Source organism: Metarhizium robertsii, assembly GCF_000187425.2.
Source record: "Metarhizium robertsii ARSEF 23 chromosome Unknown MAA_Scf_3, whole genome shotgun sequence".
NCBI lineage: Eukaryota > Fungi > Ascomycota > Sordariomycetes > Hypocreales > Clavicipitaceae > Metarhizium > Metarhizium robertsii.
The window spans coordinates 141672-160805 of NW_011942171.1; the positions used below are offsets into that span (position 1 = coordinate 141672).

The following is a 19134-nucleotide window of genomic DNA, read 5'->3' on the forward strand; positions in this document are numbered from 1 at the left end:
CTGCCCACTCCAAACCCATTGGGGCCTTCGTCTAGGCGGATCCGAGCATGGCGTCCCTTCAATCTCTGCGCTCTATGTCGCCATTTCCTCGACTCCCTGTTGGCTGATCCATTTCCTCAATCGCAATCACGGTGGCGCAGGTCCGGGCCGCAGAGTCAATTGGTGCAGTCAGAAATCATAAAAGTATCAAGCATGTATGTTAACCGAATCCGTCCATTCGAGAGACGAGGGACCAGAACAAGCACGTCAGACAGGACCAGTTGGCTTCAGCACCTAGGCAAAAAAGGGAAAAAGGGACTCCCTACCCAGGCCGTTTTCCCATCTTGCGATTTCCCATCCTTTTATCTTCTTAAGCTGGGCTGGTGGACCTTTTTTTTCCTTTTCTTCCCCTTTACTCTTTTGTCCCTCCCCTCATTCGTTTCTCTCCCGTCCCATCATCTTCACCTGCCAGGAATATTATCTCTGCTTCTGTTCCTGCCGCCTCCTCTCAAGTCTGGTGTGTTGCTCCTATACTAGAGTCAAGCCCTGTCGACCCGCCTGGGCGACGGGCGCCAGCCAAGGACAAACCAGCCATGTTTTGGAAGGACAAGTCTGCCGAAAAGAGCCATGCCGAGCCTCATCCGAGAGAGAGCTCGGCCGATAATTTTGACGACGAGGTAGAAAACACGCGCTTCAACACATATGGTTCGCCTCATGATATTAGTGACGCCAGCCTCATTGACCCCGACTCGGGAGTCAAAAGAGGTCTTAAAAACAGGCACCTGTCAATGATGGCCTTGGCTGGCATCATTGGCCCTGGCTTGTTGGTGGGCGCGGGTGGCGCTCTGAATAACGGCGGCCCAGCGTCTTTAATCATTGGCTTTGGGGTTATCGGTACGTTGTTTCTTGCACCTGCGTCCGAGCCGAGCCTATCCGTGTAATGTGTTGGGATTACTTCGTGCTGGCTATGACAATTACGAGCGAGTTGGGAGTCGCGCAAACCCGGCTAACCGGCTCCGCGCCTCACAGGTGTCATTGCCTTTGCAATCATGCAATCCCTCGGGGAGGTGACGACGCTGTTTCCAGGAGGAGGCTCATTTGTTTCGCTGGCGGAGCGCATGGTTGACAAGTCTTTTTCCGTTGCTGTGGGATGGAATTACTTCATTATCTGGGCTGCCGTGCTGGCCAACGAATACAACGTCATTTGCAGCATCCTCACATACTGGGCTCCGCAAGTACCACTGTGGGGTTTCTTCCTCATCCTTTGGTTCCTTTTCACTGCCTTTCAGCTGTTGGGCGTGGAAGCTTTTGGCGAAGCTGAATTCTGGTTGGCTCTGTTTAAGATCTTGGGCCTGACTGCCTACTTCATCTTCTCCATCGTGTATGCCGCGGGCGGTCTGGTTGGTCAAACGGATTCGCTGGGATTTAGGTATTGGCACGACCCTGGAGCCTTCAATGGAAACGGATTCCGAGGCGTAGCGGTCGTCTTTGTCTTCTGCTCTACGTTCTATGCTGGTATAGAATCCGTCGCTGTTGCCGCAACAGAAACAAGAAACCCCGGTGTTGCTGTCCCACAAGCGATCCGCCAGGTGTTTTGGAGAATCATTTTCGTTTACATGGGATCAGCGCTATTTTTTGGCATTACTTGTCCCGCCAATGCGGATGGCCTTGTCAACGGCGGCGCCAAGGCACTGCAGAGTCCCATGACAATCGCAATTCAAACTGCGGGATGGAATGGAGGTAAACCAGCCCATAAACTACCCTCACGATGACCCAATGATGATACCATGCTTACCGTGTCGCATCAGGCGTCCACCTTGTCAACGCTTTCATCCTAATCACCTGTTTGTCAGCCATCAACTCGTCAATTTATATCGGATCGCGCACCATTTTATACATGGCTCAGTCTGGTAAAGCACCGAGGTTTATTGGTCGGACCAATAAAAAGGGGGTGCCTGTCTGGGCAATTGTGCTCACTAATGCTGTTGGCTCTATATCCATGATGAACGTTTCTACTGGTGCGTCCAAGGCATATGGATACATTGTTAACCTTTCAGGTGTCAGCACCTTTCTGGTGTGGGGTAGTATCAGCTTTATTCATATTCGCTTTCGGCGAGCTTGGACTGCTCAGAATCGAAGTTTGGACGAAATTCCATTCAAAAGCATGTTTTACCCATTCGTCGCATACTTTGGCTTAGTTGCCAACGTATTCCTCGCCCTTGTTCAGGGATGGACGACACTGTCACCCTTCAATGCTGGCAATTTTGTCGACGCATACATTCTTTTACCGCTCTTTGGGTTGATATATCTTGTGGGGAAGCTGTACTGGGGAAATGACGACAAATTTAAGCGTAGTTGGGAAATTGATCTCGACAGTGGCAGAAGAATAGATTTGGATGGTAAAGGGATTATGCCTGAAGATGAAGCTTATATTGAAACTGGAAGAGCTTCTATTTGGAGAAGAATCTGGAGTTCGCTTTGATCATACAATTTTATATTTACTTTAGGGGCGCATGGACGTAGAGTACATGTCGTAGCTTCCACACCTACGGCAACGAAGCTCAAGTTCAATAATCGGAGACAAGAAAGAGAGACAAAAGACGCAGTAGCCTAACAGGTTTTGACCTATAAGATGGACAGCCGCGCGCAAGACTTTCCAGTATCCAATGGCTTGGGCGGTGTCTTCTTGGACCTCATTTGACGATAGTTCCAGCGGGCCATTAATTTTGGACGCCGAGGCAGACGATTTCGTCCAGCCCACTGCCAGTGGCTGCGGACTCCTGGCAGCTCCCATTATATTCCAGGCCGATCCGATGAACCTCTGCATGCAATGCTTATGTGGGAACCATTTGACCTATTTCCCCGTTTATATATAGTTAAGGTAATATTTCATTTTTACTACCTTTACGAAGGAATGGTTTTCGGTGACGCGTATGACTCTGATAATTTCTGCGCAAGGATCTTGACGAGCTCAGCTTTTATCTCTCAAAGATATCTCGCATAAATGACAGATCAAAGGACCGTTGATAGTCGCTAGAGCTTTGTCATTGAGACCCCAATGAAAGCAAATTTAATCCCTAGGCTATTAGGGGCAATGTCTGGTGCCTTCTTACTGACCTTTGTCCCCGTGTACGCAATAGGTAGTATCTAGGTAGGTAAGCTCTTGTTTGATACCGCTCCAACCTCTCATGAAATCCTTATAGTTCAACTGCTAAGTATTCGATGATAAACGGTATAGCGGCGTCAAGGATTTCATGTGTATTTTACCGTCTTCCTGTAGAGATATGATCTCGACCTGTTTGCCACCCTTGTTGGGGCATCATGGCGAAGCTCTAGACTGACGTGGCAGATATCTCTTCTAACCACAGCCCGCATATGGTCCAACCAGATACCCTCTCGGCCGAAAGTTTTTGGATCCTTACCGTAGTCTTCTTCAATGACCCATTCTTATTGCCCGTGTCAGCATTATTTTCTTGTATCCCCCAAACTTGGTACATGACTATCGAGGGCTGGAGTATGACCCGTAGAACACACCTGAGCCGCGAGAAATAGTTGACATATACAAGTCTGGTGGGTGGCCCAATGAGCCAACAGCACAACACTAAAGAAGTACGAAGACCACAAATACAGGGCTCGAAGCCTGTTTTGGAAGGAACTTTGTACACCGAGAAGCCTACAACTACTACTTCTATGAGTTCGGTTACCGAAAACTTCATAATTTCCTATCCTAAGAGTATGGTTTCCTAGCAATTCTAACCGATTGCTATGACTAGGTATTACCTAATTAGGTTATTTCCGTTGTTCCTCACAGATAGCAGGCTAGATCAGGTCTATTTGTACAGGCTGGGGCTTTATAGCAACTTTTGCCTTCGAGGGTTGTTTTCGACACCGGCAATCTCAGGAAAGCAGCTTTCAGTATGGCTGCGGTTATATCCAAGAGAAATGAGAGAAGCGCAATCACAAACAGTTTTATGTGATTTCAGAGAGCCAAAACATACCATCTAGCTCACAACGGACCCCTTTTCGTAATTATTTTGAGCCAGAAGCTCCTCGGATTCTGCAACAATAATAAGCAAACTGTCTTGGTTCAGAATGCATCCCAGGATACGACGTATGGCGCTCAACAAACATGGCACATGAATACTGCGGAAGATCATTGAATGTGTTAGCAGCCCCAAGCCGATGCAGTTGAAACATTATCAAGTCTCTATAATTTCGCATTTCAGTCCGTTGACGGCAGTCGTCTTAGCCAAATGTGTCAGACTGCATCCCGTTGACCGAGCGAGCCCGAGCTCAACATTTAAAGCCCCACTGCACCCAGACGAGGACTACAAAAAATACCTGCCTAGGTACCTAGAGGTACCTGCCTATCGCGCTCCATTTCAAAAAGTAAGTACAATAGCTACCTAGGTATCTACCTCTAAGTAGGTACTTAAGTACTTACTTAAGTAGGTAGTATCAGAGTATACGGAGTACTCAGCGACAGGCAAATATGGATCCAGTCTGGTCTGCATCAGTAGTAGATTAGATGGCAGTGGACCCCGTGATGACGATGGTAAGAGAGCACTGAGTCCACATAGCTCCTGGAGCTTGTTCGACGACCGAGCAGTCAACAACGGAGTAGTTCTACAAGGGGCTAGTATCCATCAACTACATACATCCATGTCGTGACCTTAACTTCCTTCCTCCCCCTTCATCAATCTGGTTAACTCTGAGCCTAATTCTTCGCCTATCTGCTGCCTGTTTTAAGTTCATTGGATGTACCTTCCATAGGCACTTGAGTAGGCTTGGAGTACCTCAGCACTTGAGCTGCTGGTTTCGCACGTGCAAGCATTTCTTACCTGGACAGCCGCATCCTCTTTTCACTTCGCCATCTTCGTATTGCAGAATCCGTGCCAACTCGCTTACCTTCACGCCCACGACCCGGGGCAGACGACGTCTACCGCACTCGCACGGGAAATCGAATGAATGCAACCGCTAAACCCTTTCCTTGCCGCCTTCTTCAAAAGTCCCGTTGCTGCTCAGTGCACGCCTGTCCATCATCATATCCTTCTCGTCCCACTGACAGATGAGCTTCTGACTTCGCGCGAAATTGACAGCGGCGCCGCCGCTAGCGAGGTCATCGCATCGGAGGAGTTTCTAGGCAGCCATGTTCTACGGATTCCATCACCTAGCGTCTCCTCGGGGGGTAAAGATGGCGTCCACAACTTGCGCGATGTGAGGGGCAAAGCAAAGCAGTTTTCAACCCTGAATGGAAGAAGCGTCGTTATTAAAGACTCTGTGGTATATAGTAACAAAGGTGTGACGCCATCGTCATCCCAAGCCCTTGCTGCACTTGTTCAATTGACTTCAGAAAACGCTAACCTGACTCTGCTTTCACAGGCTTCAAAACTTTTGCTCAGGCACAGATACTAAACGACGCGATTTGGTACCCCGACGTTTTCGAGCCTCGGCAATGGCTGCTATACTTCATTTCGAAACCCCTGGTCGGTGCATGGGAGGAAGTCAAGATTCTACCAGCCGTTCTAGGCAACGGTGTGAACAAGAAAATGACTTTGGATACCAAGAAAGTAAACACCTCGGACACCGCAGAGGGTACTGTTCCGAAGAAAAAAGATATTAGGAGTTTTCATGAGTTGCTAAACAACTTTCCGATGATTGCGCGACAAATGCAACCCGGCCTTGAGAAGTTATTTTTGGAATTTACAACTGTCTTCGAGAAACCTCTGCCGCCACCTCCATCTGCTTCTAGAATACCAGACCCTCTGCCTGATGGCCCAATTACTGCAGCAATGCGAAGAGCACGCTCGAACAGTTTTTCTATCCGGAATGGCAAGGCCATCAACCGTGATTCACTTCCAGTAACGGAGGACTTTTACGCCGAAGACGACGAGGATGTGATGAGGGCTTCATTAGAGACCGCTGTCACTGCGGCTATTGACTTGTTTCAGAGCGTTGACAAACAACAGCTGTCTCTTCTTGGAGCCACAACGGACTTAACTGGACCCCTAGTAGAAAAGCTCATCGAACGTTATGTCACTGAAAATATCAATCACCTGATATTCCCCAAACTTAGTGCAATCAAACGACCCGAGGATCTCGAGCTCGAAGCAAAAATCAGGCAAATGGAGTATATTGATATATCACAGCTGGGAATCGCTATTGATGGAGGATCCAGGGCCAAACATGATTTGCTTATCCAACTTGGACCCGCCATCGAAGAATTCAAGAAGATAGCGAACGCTATGAGCCCTGGAGAAATGATGGATGCTCTATTGTCTACTACGAAGGCTGCTTCGCAGTTGACTGATACATCTAGGACCCAGATGGCCAACGGCAAGGAAGACCCCGTATATGAAAAGGCAATCATGACGGTCAATGCCGACACATTAGTCTCGCTCCTTCTCTACGTCGTAATTCGCTCCCAGGTCCGAAATTTGCAGGCGCGGCTAGTGTATATTCGAAATTTCATATTTATTGACGATGTCGACAGTGGAGAAATGGGATATGCGCTAAGTACGTTTGAGGCCGTACTCGCATATCTCGCGTTGGATTCGGCGGGTCTCCGAAGAGCAAGCAGGCGGAATAAAGCCTTGTGGGATGCCGCGAAGAGGACAGACTTGACCGAGTTGAAAGCAATCATGGAACCAAATATGTCAGCCGTCGTAGACGGGGATGACGATTTCGAGCTCGATGGAGACCCTGATGAACAGGCAAGACCAAGTCGGCGTCCGTCATTTACCTGGAGTCTGCAAGATAGCTCCTCAAGACGCTCATCTCTGGCGTTGACCTCGTCGGACAGATTCTCTCGTGGCTCCGGCCTAGGTCATGTATTTCCATTCCAGTCTAATGGCAACTGTGAAGAGGGTGACTTTTCGCTGGTCAAACGAGTTAAGCGAGTTGCCATGGACACTCGCAGCTTATCAAGCGGGTCTGAAATCTCCTTCCACTCACGCACAGGTAGTATTGGGACTCTGGGCAGTGCCATCGAAGGAGATGTATCTGTCGAGCGCCTGGCCCAGACGAGCAATTCCTTTGGCGAGTCTGTTCTAATGATTGCCGTCCAGAGTGGAAATCCAGCGTCTCTAAGGTACTTACTCTCTCTTTCTGGGTACTATTCTCTTGAAGTGATACTTCAAGACATGAATAATGAGGGAACGACTTTACTAAGTGCCGCCATACAACTTGGTCATAAGGATCTCATTAATATGCTCCTGGAGCGGATTGGTATATGTACTGAGGACCAACGTGTGCAGTACTTATCCGAGCAAGACATCTGGGGACGCAGCGTTGGGCATTACCTTTTCCATGCTCCTTCTTTGATTGCAAGGATTGGGAAGCTAATCCCTTGGAGACAACGTGACAAGAATGGCCAGACACCGTTGTTCGCCCTGTGCCGTTCCTATGATAATGAGAACTACTACGATATGGTGGAGGCTGGACTGAGGGTGGCAAGAGAAACCCAAAATGATGGACAGGCATTACACCTTGACGACCATGTGGATGCCAAGGGCAATACTTTACTCCACATTATAAATGATACAAGGCTTGCAATGAGGATATTGCATTACTGCGACATCGACGTGAACGCGACCAACGAGAAAAGATTCACAGCACTCATGGTCGCCAGTAAATATGGAAGATACGATATGGTCAGGTGTCTATTCGCTGATCCCAGAGTAGATATTGCAGCAAGAGAGATGCGTGGTCTCACTGCTGTAGAGCTTGCAAAGGACGACGATGTGCGGAACAAAATTGATGACCTTGCTCTGTTTAGCATGCCTGCGGGACGTGATGGGAGGATTACTGGTGTCGTCCGTGCTTTCTTCGTGGAAGATGGGAGTGTGAGGCTAGTCCTGAAGTCGGCGGCGCCAACGGATCATGATAGTTACACTGTAACGACGACTAGGCGCTCTTTAGCGGAGTTCGAGCAGTTGGCCCATCTTTTGGCAGAAGAGCAGCCTGCTTCATGGATTCCATCCATGTCTGATACGAGGTCACCATTTCAAATACCCGTGAAACCATCCCGAGCGATTCTGCGAGACGTTCAAGCGAAGACAGATTGGTTCCTGAGGATTATGCTGAGCCATCCCACTTTAGCAACCCACGAGATGCTGTGGGAGTTCTTCCTTGTCCCTGAACTCCAGCTTGAAGCAATGGAACAGCGCACGAAGCTCAAGGTAGAGGCCAGGATCGAGAGAATCAAGGAAGAGTACGAACCTATTCGCGATATGAGAGAAGTGGAGCAATTTGTGAATCATGCCAGGGAGATGGTCCGAAGTGTCAGCTATTCGACAAAAAGCGTTACAAGACGCGCCAATGGTGTCGGACTGGCTATAAGCGGTGAGTTTAGCGGACATAGGACAGCAGAAGCCAACTGCAAAAAAGCACCTATACTAACTTGATGATAATTGGCAAGACCTCTACGATTCCATGGTGCTCCTACACAGGGCAGTATCTTCAATAAAATTCTTGCCACAATCCCACATCAGCGCTCTGGAGGCATACGTAAGAGCCATGGCTCCGACCCAAGCAAGTCCACAAGCCATGCTACATAACACCTTGATGGCTATCCAATCGACAGTCCAAGCACTTTTGTCATCACTTGCGCGACCTACGACATTAATTAGTCAGATAACAGCTGCCAAACGAGACGCTGATAGAAACGACAGCTCTGCGGGCCGTTCCTCACGATGGGTATTGGGGCTGCTGGATGAGACCAGGCAAAGAATTCAAGACGGAAGAGAGAAGCGGGCTAAGAAATACCGCGAAGAGGCCGAATATCTCTCCAGAGAGCTGCGATATACACAACAGACGGTAGCAGGAGAATTAGCCGGATGGCAGGACATGCACGAGAAAATGGGACGCCGAGCAATCCGGGAGTTCGCACGAGCCATGGTCGTTCAAGAGAGAACGCGGCTAGATGGAATGGTTCGCGCTCTTCGAAAGGTCAGGACGCAACGGTCAAATGTCAAGTCATGAGCATCCCTCTGGACTTGCATCGACTGTATCTGACTACATAGATGAATGGCCTTTACCTTTTGGTTACAGGGAACGTGGCCAATGTAGTACAATAGCAACCAACACATAGACGGCCGGAGACCTAATGTTTCTTTTTTTCAAACTAACCTAGTGGTACTATAACACCACAGGTAAATTGAAGGGGGTTAGAGTCATCTTTCATTGCATAGCGGGCAGCGTTGCGGTATATATATTGCTTTATTGGATTCTATGTACACGTTAAACACACACGGCTCGTCAGTGCATTATAATCCGAATCTGGACGTTAGAAAATTCGTCGAATCATGGCTGCCCTAACCTCATATTACTATGCCTCTTGATTAAACCTTGCTGGCGGCAACGGCCCAGCCGTATTGTTACCGTTGAGTCCGATTGCCAGTGGCTTTATATTCCCGCATATTTAACTCCTCGCTTTCCCAACTCCTTCCTTCCAATGGCGTCCTCGGGCCATATCCATCCCCGACTGCGCTTTGCCTCTCGCTTCTCTGCCAGCTGAGGCTGTGGCATCCAGCTGTCGCGAGGCTTGGCCTTGCGTCGTGTTCCCTCGGCAGGAGCGCCAATGTCTGCCCTCCAATGAGCATGTCCTGCCGGCGTATCATCGCTAGCAAGTTGGCACATGCCCCAGAGAGCAAGGCAAGCAGTCAACGGGGTCGAAACCTCCGCGTCGTCCGCATCGTTGGCATCAGGTGCCGTCACGGAGAGCTGCACAGAGGTGACCTCCAGATCGCCGAAGAAGGGAGTAGACTCTGTTCCGCAGCGAACAAGAACAAGCTCAATCTCGGTAAGAATGAAGCCGTATCTGCAGCTGTGCTCGCGCATTGCGTGATGTAAAGCCGACAGGCCACGGAGGTACTCTACCCGCTTTACATTTCCCTCAACCCGCATGCCGGTGTTGAAGCGATCGAAGCTCCGAACGAGACCAACCACTCTGGCCAGAGGCTTTCCACCGAAAATAGCGGCAGCACTAGATGATTCTCCAGCCGCATTTGCGAGGAAGAGCAGTTCCTTGACGCTGCTGGACGACTTGGTTGGTACCGAGAATTGCAGAGGACGGCTGGAAGAGATGGTGAGGGCAGAGTTGAGCTTGGGCAGGTAGTATGACGTGTAAATATTGTGGAGGGAGACCTCAGTCTCAGGGTTCCTGGAAGACATGCTGGCCTGCGGAAGGAGAGAGGCGGGCACAGGAGTTGTCAGGAGGCCCGAAGCGCCCGGTAGAGCAAATATAGCCTGCGCATTGAAGGAGCTCCAGGGGCGAATGTTGCGAACGTCCCACCAAAAGTGCCTGATGCTTGGGTCGCGCATCGGGAACGAGATGGTGCGAACAAGAGAAGCAGCAGGATTGTACTCCATTAGGTAATTTATAAGTGTCGTGGAGGATGTAAGAGGAGCAGCAACCGGCTCCGGCGTCCCATCAAGACTCAAGGGTGACTGAGAACGTGGATCATACGATGAAAATGAAAACTCTGGAGGCGGGGTGTGCAATGCAGGTGTAGTCGTGGCCATGAATGGCATTTGACGATAGGTTGTATAACCGTACTTGCCAAGTGTGCTAGCATCAAGGCTGTAACACGTTGTTGACGCTTGGCGAGGAACGGCAGACATGCCATCTGGCTCGGCAGTTGCCACGCTTGCGTTGCTGCCCCTGTTGCTATTATGGCAGCCGTTGAGGTTATGAAAGTTGGCCGGAGAAGATAGGAGGGGAGCCGGGTTTGACAAACACTGCTGTTCATGAAGAGAGCCCCCGGAGGGAAAAGACGACAGGTGAGCGTAAGCCATGTTGGTGAGCGCCTCCGGGTTCGTGTAGCTTCGCGCGTGGCTAGATCGCACGGATCTGACAGATGAAGCTCTGGTGGAAACAGGAGTAGTGTTGCGAGCACGATGAAGCTTGCTCATTGATACAGGAGTATGCTGGGGAGTATGATGAGCAGGGTGACACGCATCGATATGCTGGTCCTGATGGCGAATCTTGGGCAGCAAGACCGGGCCATGTTGATGAACGGGAGGACTGGCTCGGGGAGGTGTCGTCAGCCTGGTGCAAGCTGAGTCTGGAGTAGACTCTACTGTGGACACAGTAGAGTATATGGAAGACGCCTTGGACGAAGATCGAGCATGAGGACGGACACATGGTAGCTCCAAGAGTGAAGGATCAAATGAATATGCTGGATCTATTGTAAATGCGTCTTGTGAAGGCGGCGTAGAGGGAGAAGGAAAGGTAAAGTTGAAGGCGACGCCCGCTTCCAGACTATGAGAATGAAGAATTAGTCGAATGCCCAACGAAAGAGATGTGTTCACAGTGAAGCAAGCAGGAAGCTTACGCAGACATGGTAACTTGGGAGTCGGAGGAATGAATATTATGAAAGAAATGCTGATTAGATGAACTCGAGTCCAGCTCCAGGAGGTATATCAATGCAAGTGGCAGGCGGTACGTGAGGTAGAGAGATACAGCGAGGCCGAGTTGAATGAGTGCGCGTCGTGAACTGAGGGGTCAAAATTCGCCCAGAGAAGCAAGAGATTATCGAATTCTTTGTTGCGGCCAGCGCTTGTCTAAGCATGAGAAGCAAAATGCAGTGTAATATAACGAAATGACTGGGCAATGAGAACAAGGCAGAAACCAGTTGAGTGATGCAAGGCCAGTATATGCGGCCACCTGTGGGTTAGGAGGCCTCGTGGCAAGGGAAGAAAAGAAGAGAACGGCAGTCACGAAACGATTGGGAAACAGAAAACGAGGTGGGAAGTTGGAGGGATGATGCCGACTTCTTATTCTCGCCATGAGCCTGATGGAGGAGTAGACATGTGCGGCTACAGCATAGTCGACCGGGGGGCGTGCGTATCCAGGTATACATGCCGTGTGAGAGGGTAACGATTAGGCGCGCCGCACTCGGAATAGTAAAAGGCGGGATAGGAAAGACAAGTGCAGAGTACTACCTCATTGGCATGGTCGCTGGTGTAGTTGAGATGGGACGCGAATAGGAAGCCGCAGCAAGGATTTAGACATGGCTCACAAGGGACCGTCGGTGGACTCGCCACGAAAACAGCCGCCTTGGCGACAGAGGTTGACAGGTGTGAAACGCGAAAGAGACCCGATGGGATAGTCTCGGTTGTCAGAAGACCGACACGAAAAGAAAGAAACTCTTGGCTTTTGCCCAGAAGAAACGTGTAAGTGGGCATCAACTCGTGAGCCTCCAGCACGGGCAAGAGATGTGATACGGGTCATTGTCATGCACGCATTGGTGTTTCCGCGACTGGTACGTGAACAAAGTGTCGACGTGTTTATACAGATCAACTGCAGGTTGGTCGTGTCCATGGATATCGACCATGGCGTACGGAGTAGATGCACATACGGAGTGCATGCTCCATGCTCCATGCTCCATCCATACGCCTCGCACATCGAGGTGGGAGGACAAGGGCCAGGATTCCGAGGAACCGAAGCATAGTCAAGGTGATCAGGGCTCCACATGCACGGTTCTGGGATTGTGCGGATTGCTGCAGGCGCCGGCCTCCTGGTTGGCCAGCTTTCTGCCGTCAATGACTCATTTTTAGATGCAGAGTCTAAACTCGCCTTTGTGCGCGTGTTGGCTCGATGCACCTTGGGCATTGGACGTTGGGCCGTGGACAACGCCATCGCGTTGCCCACGACTCGACACGCAACGACGTCTCGACGATTTCCTGACGCGTCCATCGCGTCTTGGCCTCTTGTCTACTGTCTCTTGTCGACGCCACGGCAACCGCAAAGGCAGCTGCACCCAAGGTGATACGGAGAGTGGCATTGACAGTGACAGCGGCGTTGCACTAGATTGCAGGAGGCTGAGCGAGATCCATACTGGCGGCTAATTATAATGCAAAGGTGAGCTATCAGGGCCGAACGCTACTAAAAAAAAAAAAAAAAAAGGAAGAGGTAGATTGAAAAAAGGAAGACGGGGGGGGGGGGGGAAAGAAGGTAAGACGGCAATCCCCGGCAGCATCTTGTGCGCTGTCGGCTGCCTTCTTCCCAGCCACAAGACGGCAAGATGCTGGCCTGTACGGAGTATCTTGGTGCATCATGGCGGCTGCCCGCCGGCGCTTAACTACACGAGCAACTTGACCGGACTGGCCCAAAGTAGGACCTGAACGGAGAAAAGGGTCTGGTACTCCGTCGCTTGAGACCAAAAGTCTCCCACGACGGGCGGCTGGGGAAATTGCAGAGCCACCAAAAGCCTCTCCAGCTCGCCCTGCCTGCACCGGCCCGTTTGCCTCCCGGCCCAGAGAGGCCAGAGAGTCGAGACCTTTCAATGTTGATTGTGCCTCCGGTCTGCTCATGTCGGTCTTGCGTTGTGGCGGATTATGGACCATGCCGCCTGTCAACGGCTGCAACATTGGATGCTATGGGGGACGCCGTGGCGTGACACATGGAAGCACTTGCTTCGTGAGACGCCAGGAAGCGCGACACCAGCCTTGCTCTGTTATTGGTCCCTTGCCACGCGCCCGTCGTTTGGCAACGCGCTGGGGAAGAAATGCCACCGAAAGGCACACGCACGTCTCTGTCGCCCTCCCGTCCGCGCCACGACGCCAAAATTGAACCCCTTGCAAGCTTGCAATATTGATCCCCGTACGGAGTAGTTCTGCTGAACTACAGCACCAGCCCCCCGCCCGTTTGGCCAGGGGCTTTCCACGGGAACCATGCTCCAGGTCCCCTGCGCCATCTCCCATCCACTGGCTGATTTCCTCCCATCTTCACAATCGTCGCGGGCCTCGAGCCTTCTTCTCGCCTATCGTCGTCCCAAGTCAGCTTGCCCTTGCCGCCGACATTTGTTTCGAAACAAACCCGCTGTAGGCCGTATGCAAGGATTTGAAGGCCTCTGGGCCCATATGACGTTGCTCACCACAGCCCGCAAACTGCCTGAAACTGCCACTCTGCGTGTCCATATGCCGACGTGCTTGAAGTCGGCCATGAGCCTTATGTGCAAGCACCAGGACCTTTGCGTTGTGGGGGCGGAGGGAGGCCGTCATCGCGGAGATGAGGCACGATGCTGCTGTGTTGAATGACATGACGCGATGCTGCGTGGTAAAGGTCATGGGCGTATGAGAGCTACCATCAAACTCTTCATCGGTTCCCGAACGCAATGCTACACGCCCTTCTTTTATTTTGGCTGGTTTGTAATAAGCTGCCAACACAGAGTGCTACGTAAAACAAAATGTACTTGGCCAAGTGACATATCTATCCCTCATGTAGTACGCTATGGTGTATTTCCCCCCAGTCAGACATGCATATCTCATTTGTCCCAGCATCACCGAGCATGGCTTTCTATGCCAGTATTTATAGCACGGCGAATACATCTTGACAGTTCAAGCACCGTTTTCGCTGCCATTACATCAATAGTTGCGCAGAGGCTCGCGATGGTCCCCCAACGCTCTTTATTGGTTAGACATCAGCTGGACGAACACCCGGTCTCTGCTTCACAAGGTTTATAAGTGGAAGAAAGACCTTGTGCTTCAAACCGTCGTCTTCGGCGCTCGTGTTTTGCGAAGTCTGAATCCACCCCAACAAATCTTTCCAGGCAATCCACTCCCACGACTCGCATTTATCCGGCTCCAGCAACTGAGGCTCATCGCTGTCATTCTCCCGGACGCAGACGTGAAATAGAGTGATATAGTGCTTATTGTCATCGAGCATGTAGTCATTGGTGGCTGTCAAAAACCGGATGTCAGCAACTCTGAGTCCAGTCTCCTCGAGCAGCTCGCGGGTGGCACATTCCTCGGTCTCCTCGCCAAACTCTAGATGGCCGCCTGGAAGGGCCATTGTGCCAGCACCGTGGGAGCCCTTGCGTCGGCCGACGAGAAAGCGCGGGTTCTCCTGGTCTTCATTCTTTGAGGCCAGCACAAAAACTGCCACCCCGACGCGTACTTTGGGGGCGGATGTGGCCATCAGAGCAAACAGTTGGGGGGACAAATGTCACTAGCTAGAAGGGGGGGAGGTTGGTAGATCCCGGTGTGGTGATGGCGATTTGGGTGAGTGAATATATCTAGGATGGATGCCTGACTTTATATAAAAGCGAGTGTTTGGTCCATCCATGGTGAATAAGGCGAGCTGGCGAATGTCAACGAACCCCGCCATTTAGTCGAAGGCCCATACATACTACCGCAGGTACTAGGTAAGTACGTAATGACGGCAGAAAGCTGGCCAACCAGGAGGCCGTTACTCCGTACATGTACATGCCATTTGCTACCTGGACGCATTGACGAGACCCAGGGTAAGTAGGCGTCCAGCAGTCAACTAGTCTGGAAGTATTCTTGGTATTTAAGTGAAATAAGTTTAGGTGCCCTTTTGCTACTAAGGATAGCCTTAAACTGACTACAAAGACTCCCATGCTTTTATCCATTGTTCCATACAGCGACCGGAATGTACAAGCCAAATCGCTTCTCTACCTACCAAGCACCTTAGCTACCCACCTAACATTAGACAAATATCGCCCACCTTCACGTTTGGATTTGACCACCCTCGTCACTTCACATCAAAACCACACGCCAAATGGACAAAGATATCACCAAGGGTAAAAACGCCCATGAGAGCACATGGATGAAGTGTCCAACATCACTGACTCAGCCGGCGTAGTTGGCAGAGTGCCTGAAACCAGATTTCAACCGCACTACTCCCTGACAGGGAAGGAGCCAAAGAGAGAAAAGAGCCATAAGAGTCACGCTTCAGTGGCAACTGCCGACATGGAGCACTCACACGGTCAAGGTCATGCATACGTATGTTCAACACACCTGGACAAAACAATATATCTGTAAACCAGAAGACCCTCATTTCATCTATGATAGCCCACCAAAGCAACCGATATATCTCAGCCAACACCAACAACGCACCTGTGTCATAAAACCATTGTGCTCAGCAGACACACTCTCTCCCTCCCAAAGTTGGACATGACCCAGTCAAGCAACACCGCGGATAATCCAGTCTACTTCTGGCGAGATGCTGATACAGAGACCGGATGGCTTTCACAATGGTACTACTGTCCTTTCACGGACGACAAGAACCCAAAAATAGTATACGAAACTGCCGAACAGTCCGTCTTCCCGGCGCGGACTCTCCACCCTACGCGAAAGATGTGCTAATTACTTCCCAAGTTACATGATGTATCACAAGGCTCTTTTGTTTAACGACCAGGCCGTGGCAGCCCAAGTTCTGGCCGCCGGCCATCCACGAAACGCAAAAGCCCTAGGCCGCCAAGTTCAGAACTTCTCAGACGAGACATGGAAAAAGCACAGGACGGCGATCGTTCGGCAGGGAAACCTCCTGAAGTTCACAGCAGCAGTTACAGAAAAAGGTTTTCGAAAGGGCACGGGCAACAACGCACCCCTGATCGATGGCAGCTTGCGCGAGATGCTCCTCGCAACCGGCACCCGCGAGATTGTAGAGGCCAGCCCGTCCGATAAGATCTGGGGGATCGGCTGCAAGGCAGCAGATGCAGAACGCCGTAGGGCCTATTGGGGTCTCAACTTACTGGGCAAAGCCTTGATGGAGGTGAGGTCGTTACTGAGAGAGCAGACGCTGCAGACTTGAGCCCTTCTGCAACAATTTGTCTGTGTTGGCGAGCATGCATTGCTGTTCAGAGATGGAACCAGAAAGAGCTTGTTTTTTGATGTGCGCTATGTGAAAGAAACTATGTACGGATTTCCTTTTATTGCTGTGTCGACTACTTGTCTTACACACGACCTGCTAATTAGATGACGTACTTTGTGTTATACTTTTGTTCTTGGATATGCGGAAACATCCCTTTCTATGCCGAATACCTTCTATACCTAGTCATACATGTATACACGTCTTGCTCCCAGGCAAGACTAACAGAGCGGTGTTGTATCATCTTTCCATGACATTGGCTCTCGCCATAGTCACTGCTCTGTCTGAAGCCATTTTCACCGAATACTCTCTTTTCAGGCCATCGGTCCCCCCATGCTTTCCCCAGGGTATTAGAAAAACCTGGTACGTTGCGCGTAGGCAACAAAAATAATATACAAGATGTGACATGAATTTGCAAACTCCATCCCAAATGCCGAGAATCGGAAACAAAACTGTGGCCGGATCCGCTGCAACTCGTACCGACTTCATTTTAATGCCACTCCCTTCCGCTCTTTTGCATTTCAATCAAACGCCAACCTCGGGTTTCGGGATTGTTTACGTCTTCCGGAACTCGAGTAATGCCGATAGCGTATGTAACCAGCTGCACCTTGTCTTCCATCCCCGCAGCAAGCTCATTGGACTTTGCATTGCGATACACATGGACCTCTTGGGTGCGGCAAGTGATGATAAACACAGGCACCTCACCAGGATCGAGCATTCTGGCTCGGAGAATATCCACATTTCGAATATCAAGGATGCGGCCGTCAGACTTCATGCCCGCCTGAAGATACTGCTTAGTCAACGCCTCATAGACTGAAAATTGTGCCGCTGACAGCCATAGCTTCAATGTTTCCGTATCACCCTTGACATATGCATCAAGAACTTCTGGGAGGATATATTCCCGGAGTTCTTGCAGGAAGGGCTCGACCTGGAAGGCGGGATCCATGGATCGGAACTTCTTGATCACCAAGGCAGTTTCGTTCTCGGCAAAGAAACCTCCAATTCGGTCAGTTATGCTTCGAGCAGTTGATATCAGAGGATTCTCAGATTCCTCATATCGGCCTTTCATGGTAAAAATTCCCTGGACAAACTTGTTGGTGTCGCGGAAATCTCTCCAAGCCTCCTTCCAAGCGGCATCTTTGTGAAGCGTGATATTAGTTCCCGCACTAGTTTACATTGATACGTCAGTAATTAGACAGCCAAGTGTCAAGAGTGAATGTGTAAGCTTCTTACTTTGGATCTTCCTCCATTACTTGAGAAGAGGCACCATTTTGCTGTTCCATCATTGCTCTCCTCTTCCTGCGCTCCTCCTTCTCCACCCATCCGCCATATCTGGAGGAGCTTCCGTCGTCGATAACATTCTTTACATTTTGGTAGGCTTCGGTGTCGCGGATGGGCTTGGTGGCTTTGTCCACAGCATCGCCCGTGACATTGGCTGCCTTTCGGACACCCTTCATTACCGAGGTATCCCAGGTCCAAGAAGCACCCTTTCCAATCGCTCCAGCGGTGGACTTAACAGCCTTAGCGGTGGTGGATGTAATGGCACCAGTCGACTTTTCATAAGCCTCACGAGCCCGGCGAACCGATTCGCTCTCAGTAAATTGATGGGCAGCGGCGCCGATCTGCTTTGTTGATTCATTCCATTCTTTCGATGCTTGAAACTCGGTGTTCATAGTTTCCATGAATACCTGCCAGGGAGTTTTGTCGCCGTGAGGCGGCGGCGGAGGCATATCTTCCTTCTTTTCTTTTCCATCTTCCTTGTCCTGTGACTGTTCGCCATTGTCGCCTTCGTCAGGCTTCTTTGATTGTTCTTCATCAGGCTTGGTTTCCGATTCGGATTCCTTGGCGCCGGCTGAAGCAGATTTGGCCGAGTCTTTACCAGGCTTCTCATCTTGCAAACTCCTTCTGGTCACATGGAACTGTCGGCGCTGCGAAATGGCGATTGGGACAACCCGAATATTGGATGGATGAAACTGAGATCGAAGAGGAGAAAGGACAACATTCGTAGTATTTATCTTCTGATTCGCACTCGATGTGGCGAGTCGGGAAGTCTGAGAAAGATGAGAGGCTAGCCTCGTATAAGCAGGAGACCTGCTATATGAATTGGCAACATGAATAGATGCCCGGGATAGGGCATTTTCAGAATTAATAGCGCTTCGAGCGACGGAATTCATGCTGTGGAAGGTGAATGGGAAGAAGCCCACAGAGTGCGTCTTGGTGGACAAGAAGGGTTGCAGGAGAGCAATTGGGGGGCCGACAGCTTCCAAGCAAGGCGAGAATGAAATTTTGGTTTCCGCGATCTCGGCTGCAGGCGGAGGGTGCAGCAGCAGTTGGTCGGAGCATCGGCAAAACCACGGCTAGCCACTTTTTTCCATTGGGGAGGCCCAATCCAGCAGCTCTTGATGGTTCCTTCAGACTCCATGGGAAAGAAAAAATCTTGCGAATTTTGAAGCAGGCCGCATCTCTGAAGTCATTGTACTGCATCCGAATGCAATGCTGGAAAAATGAGCCGGTCATTGACAAATCGCCTGTCTGTG

General features: G+C 50.5%; 6 protein-coding genes across 6 annotated transcripts; 3 read left to right on the forward strand and 3 right to left on the reverse strand.

Moving 5' to 3' along the window:
• Positions 1 to 572: 572 nt before the first annotated feature.
• Positions 573 to 2461, forward strand: MAA_00282 (general amino acid permease AGP3; the record flags this gene model as incomplete). Its single annotated transcript, XM_007818280.2, has 3 exons — positions 573 to 873; positions 1009 to 1719; positions 1788 to 2461. 3 exons carry the CDS (start codon positions 573 to 575, stop codon positions 2459 to 2461), a joined length of 1686 nt encoding a protein of 561 aa, XP_007816471.2.
• Positions 2462 to 4947: 2486 nt separating this feature from the next.
• MAA_00283 (VPS9 domain protein) lies at positions 4948 to 8961 on the forward strand (the record flags this gene model as incomplete). The annotated part of the gene is made up of 3 exons (XM_007818281.2): positions 4948 to 5278; positions 5362 to 8322; positions 8399 to 8961. The coding sequence occupies 3 exons, from the start codon at positions 4948 to 4950 to the stop codon at positions 8959 to 8961; spliced, it is 3855 nt and encodes a 1284-aa protein (XP_007816472.2).
• A 423-nt stretch (positions 8962 to 9384) lies between these two features.
• On the reverse strand, positions 9385 to 11323 carry MAA_00284 (proteinrelated to sialidase; the record flags this gene model as incomplete). Its single annotated transcript, XM_007818282.1, has 2 exons — positions 9385 to 11242; positions 11316 to 11323. The coding sequence occupies 2 exons, from the start codon at positions 11321 to 11323 to the stop codon at positions 9385 to 9387; spliced, it is 1866 nt and encodes a 621-aa protein (XP_007816473.1).
• Positions 11324 to 14398: 3075 nt separating this feature from the next.
• MAA_00285 (NUDIX hydrolase domain protein) lies at positions 14399 to 14902 on the reverse strand (the record flags this gene model as incomplete). The annotated part of the gene is made up of 1 exon (XM_007818283.1): positions 14399 to 14902. The coding sequence occupies one exon, from the start codon at positions 14900 to 14902 to the stop codon at positions 14399 to 14401; it is 504 nt and encodes a 167-aa protein (XP_007816474.1).
• Positions 14903 to 15900: 998 nt separating this feature from the next.
• Positions 15901 to 16540, forward strand: MAA_00286 (protein T24A6.7; the record flags this gene model as incomplete). Its single annotated transcript, XM_007818284.2, has 2 exons — positions 15901 to 16043; positions 16105 to 16540. The coding sequence occupies 2 exons, from the start codon at positions 15901 to 15903 to the stop codon at positions 16538 to 16540; spliced, it is 579 nt and encodes a 192-aa protein (XP_007816475.2).
• A 547-nt stretch (positions 16541 to 17087) lies between these two features.
• Positions 17088 to 18771, reverse strand: MAA_00287 (Mitochondrial inner membrane translocase complex, subunit Tim44; the record flags this gene model as incomplete). The annotated part of the gene is made up of 2 exons (XM_007818285.1): positions 17088 to 17763; positions 17831 to 18771. 2 exons carry the CDS (start codon positions 18769 to 18771, stop codon positions 17088 to 17090), a joined length of 1617 nt encoding a protein of 538 aa, XP_007816476.1.
• Positions 18772 to 19134: the final 363 nt, after the last annotated feature.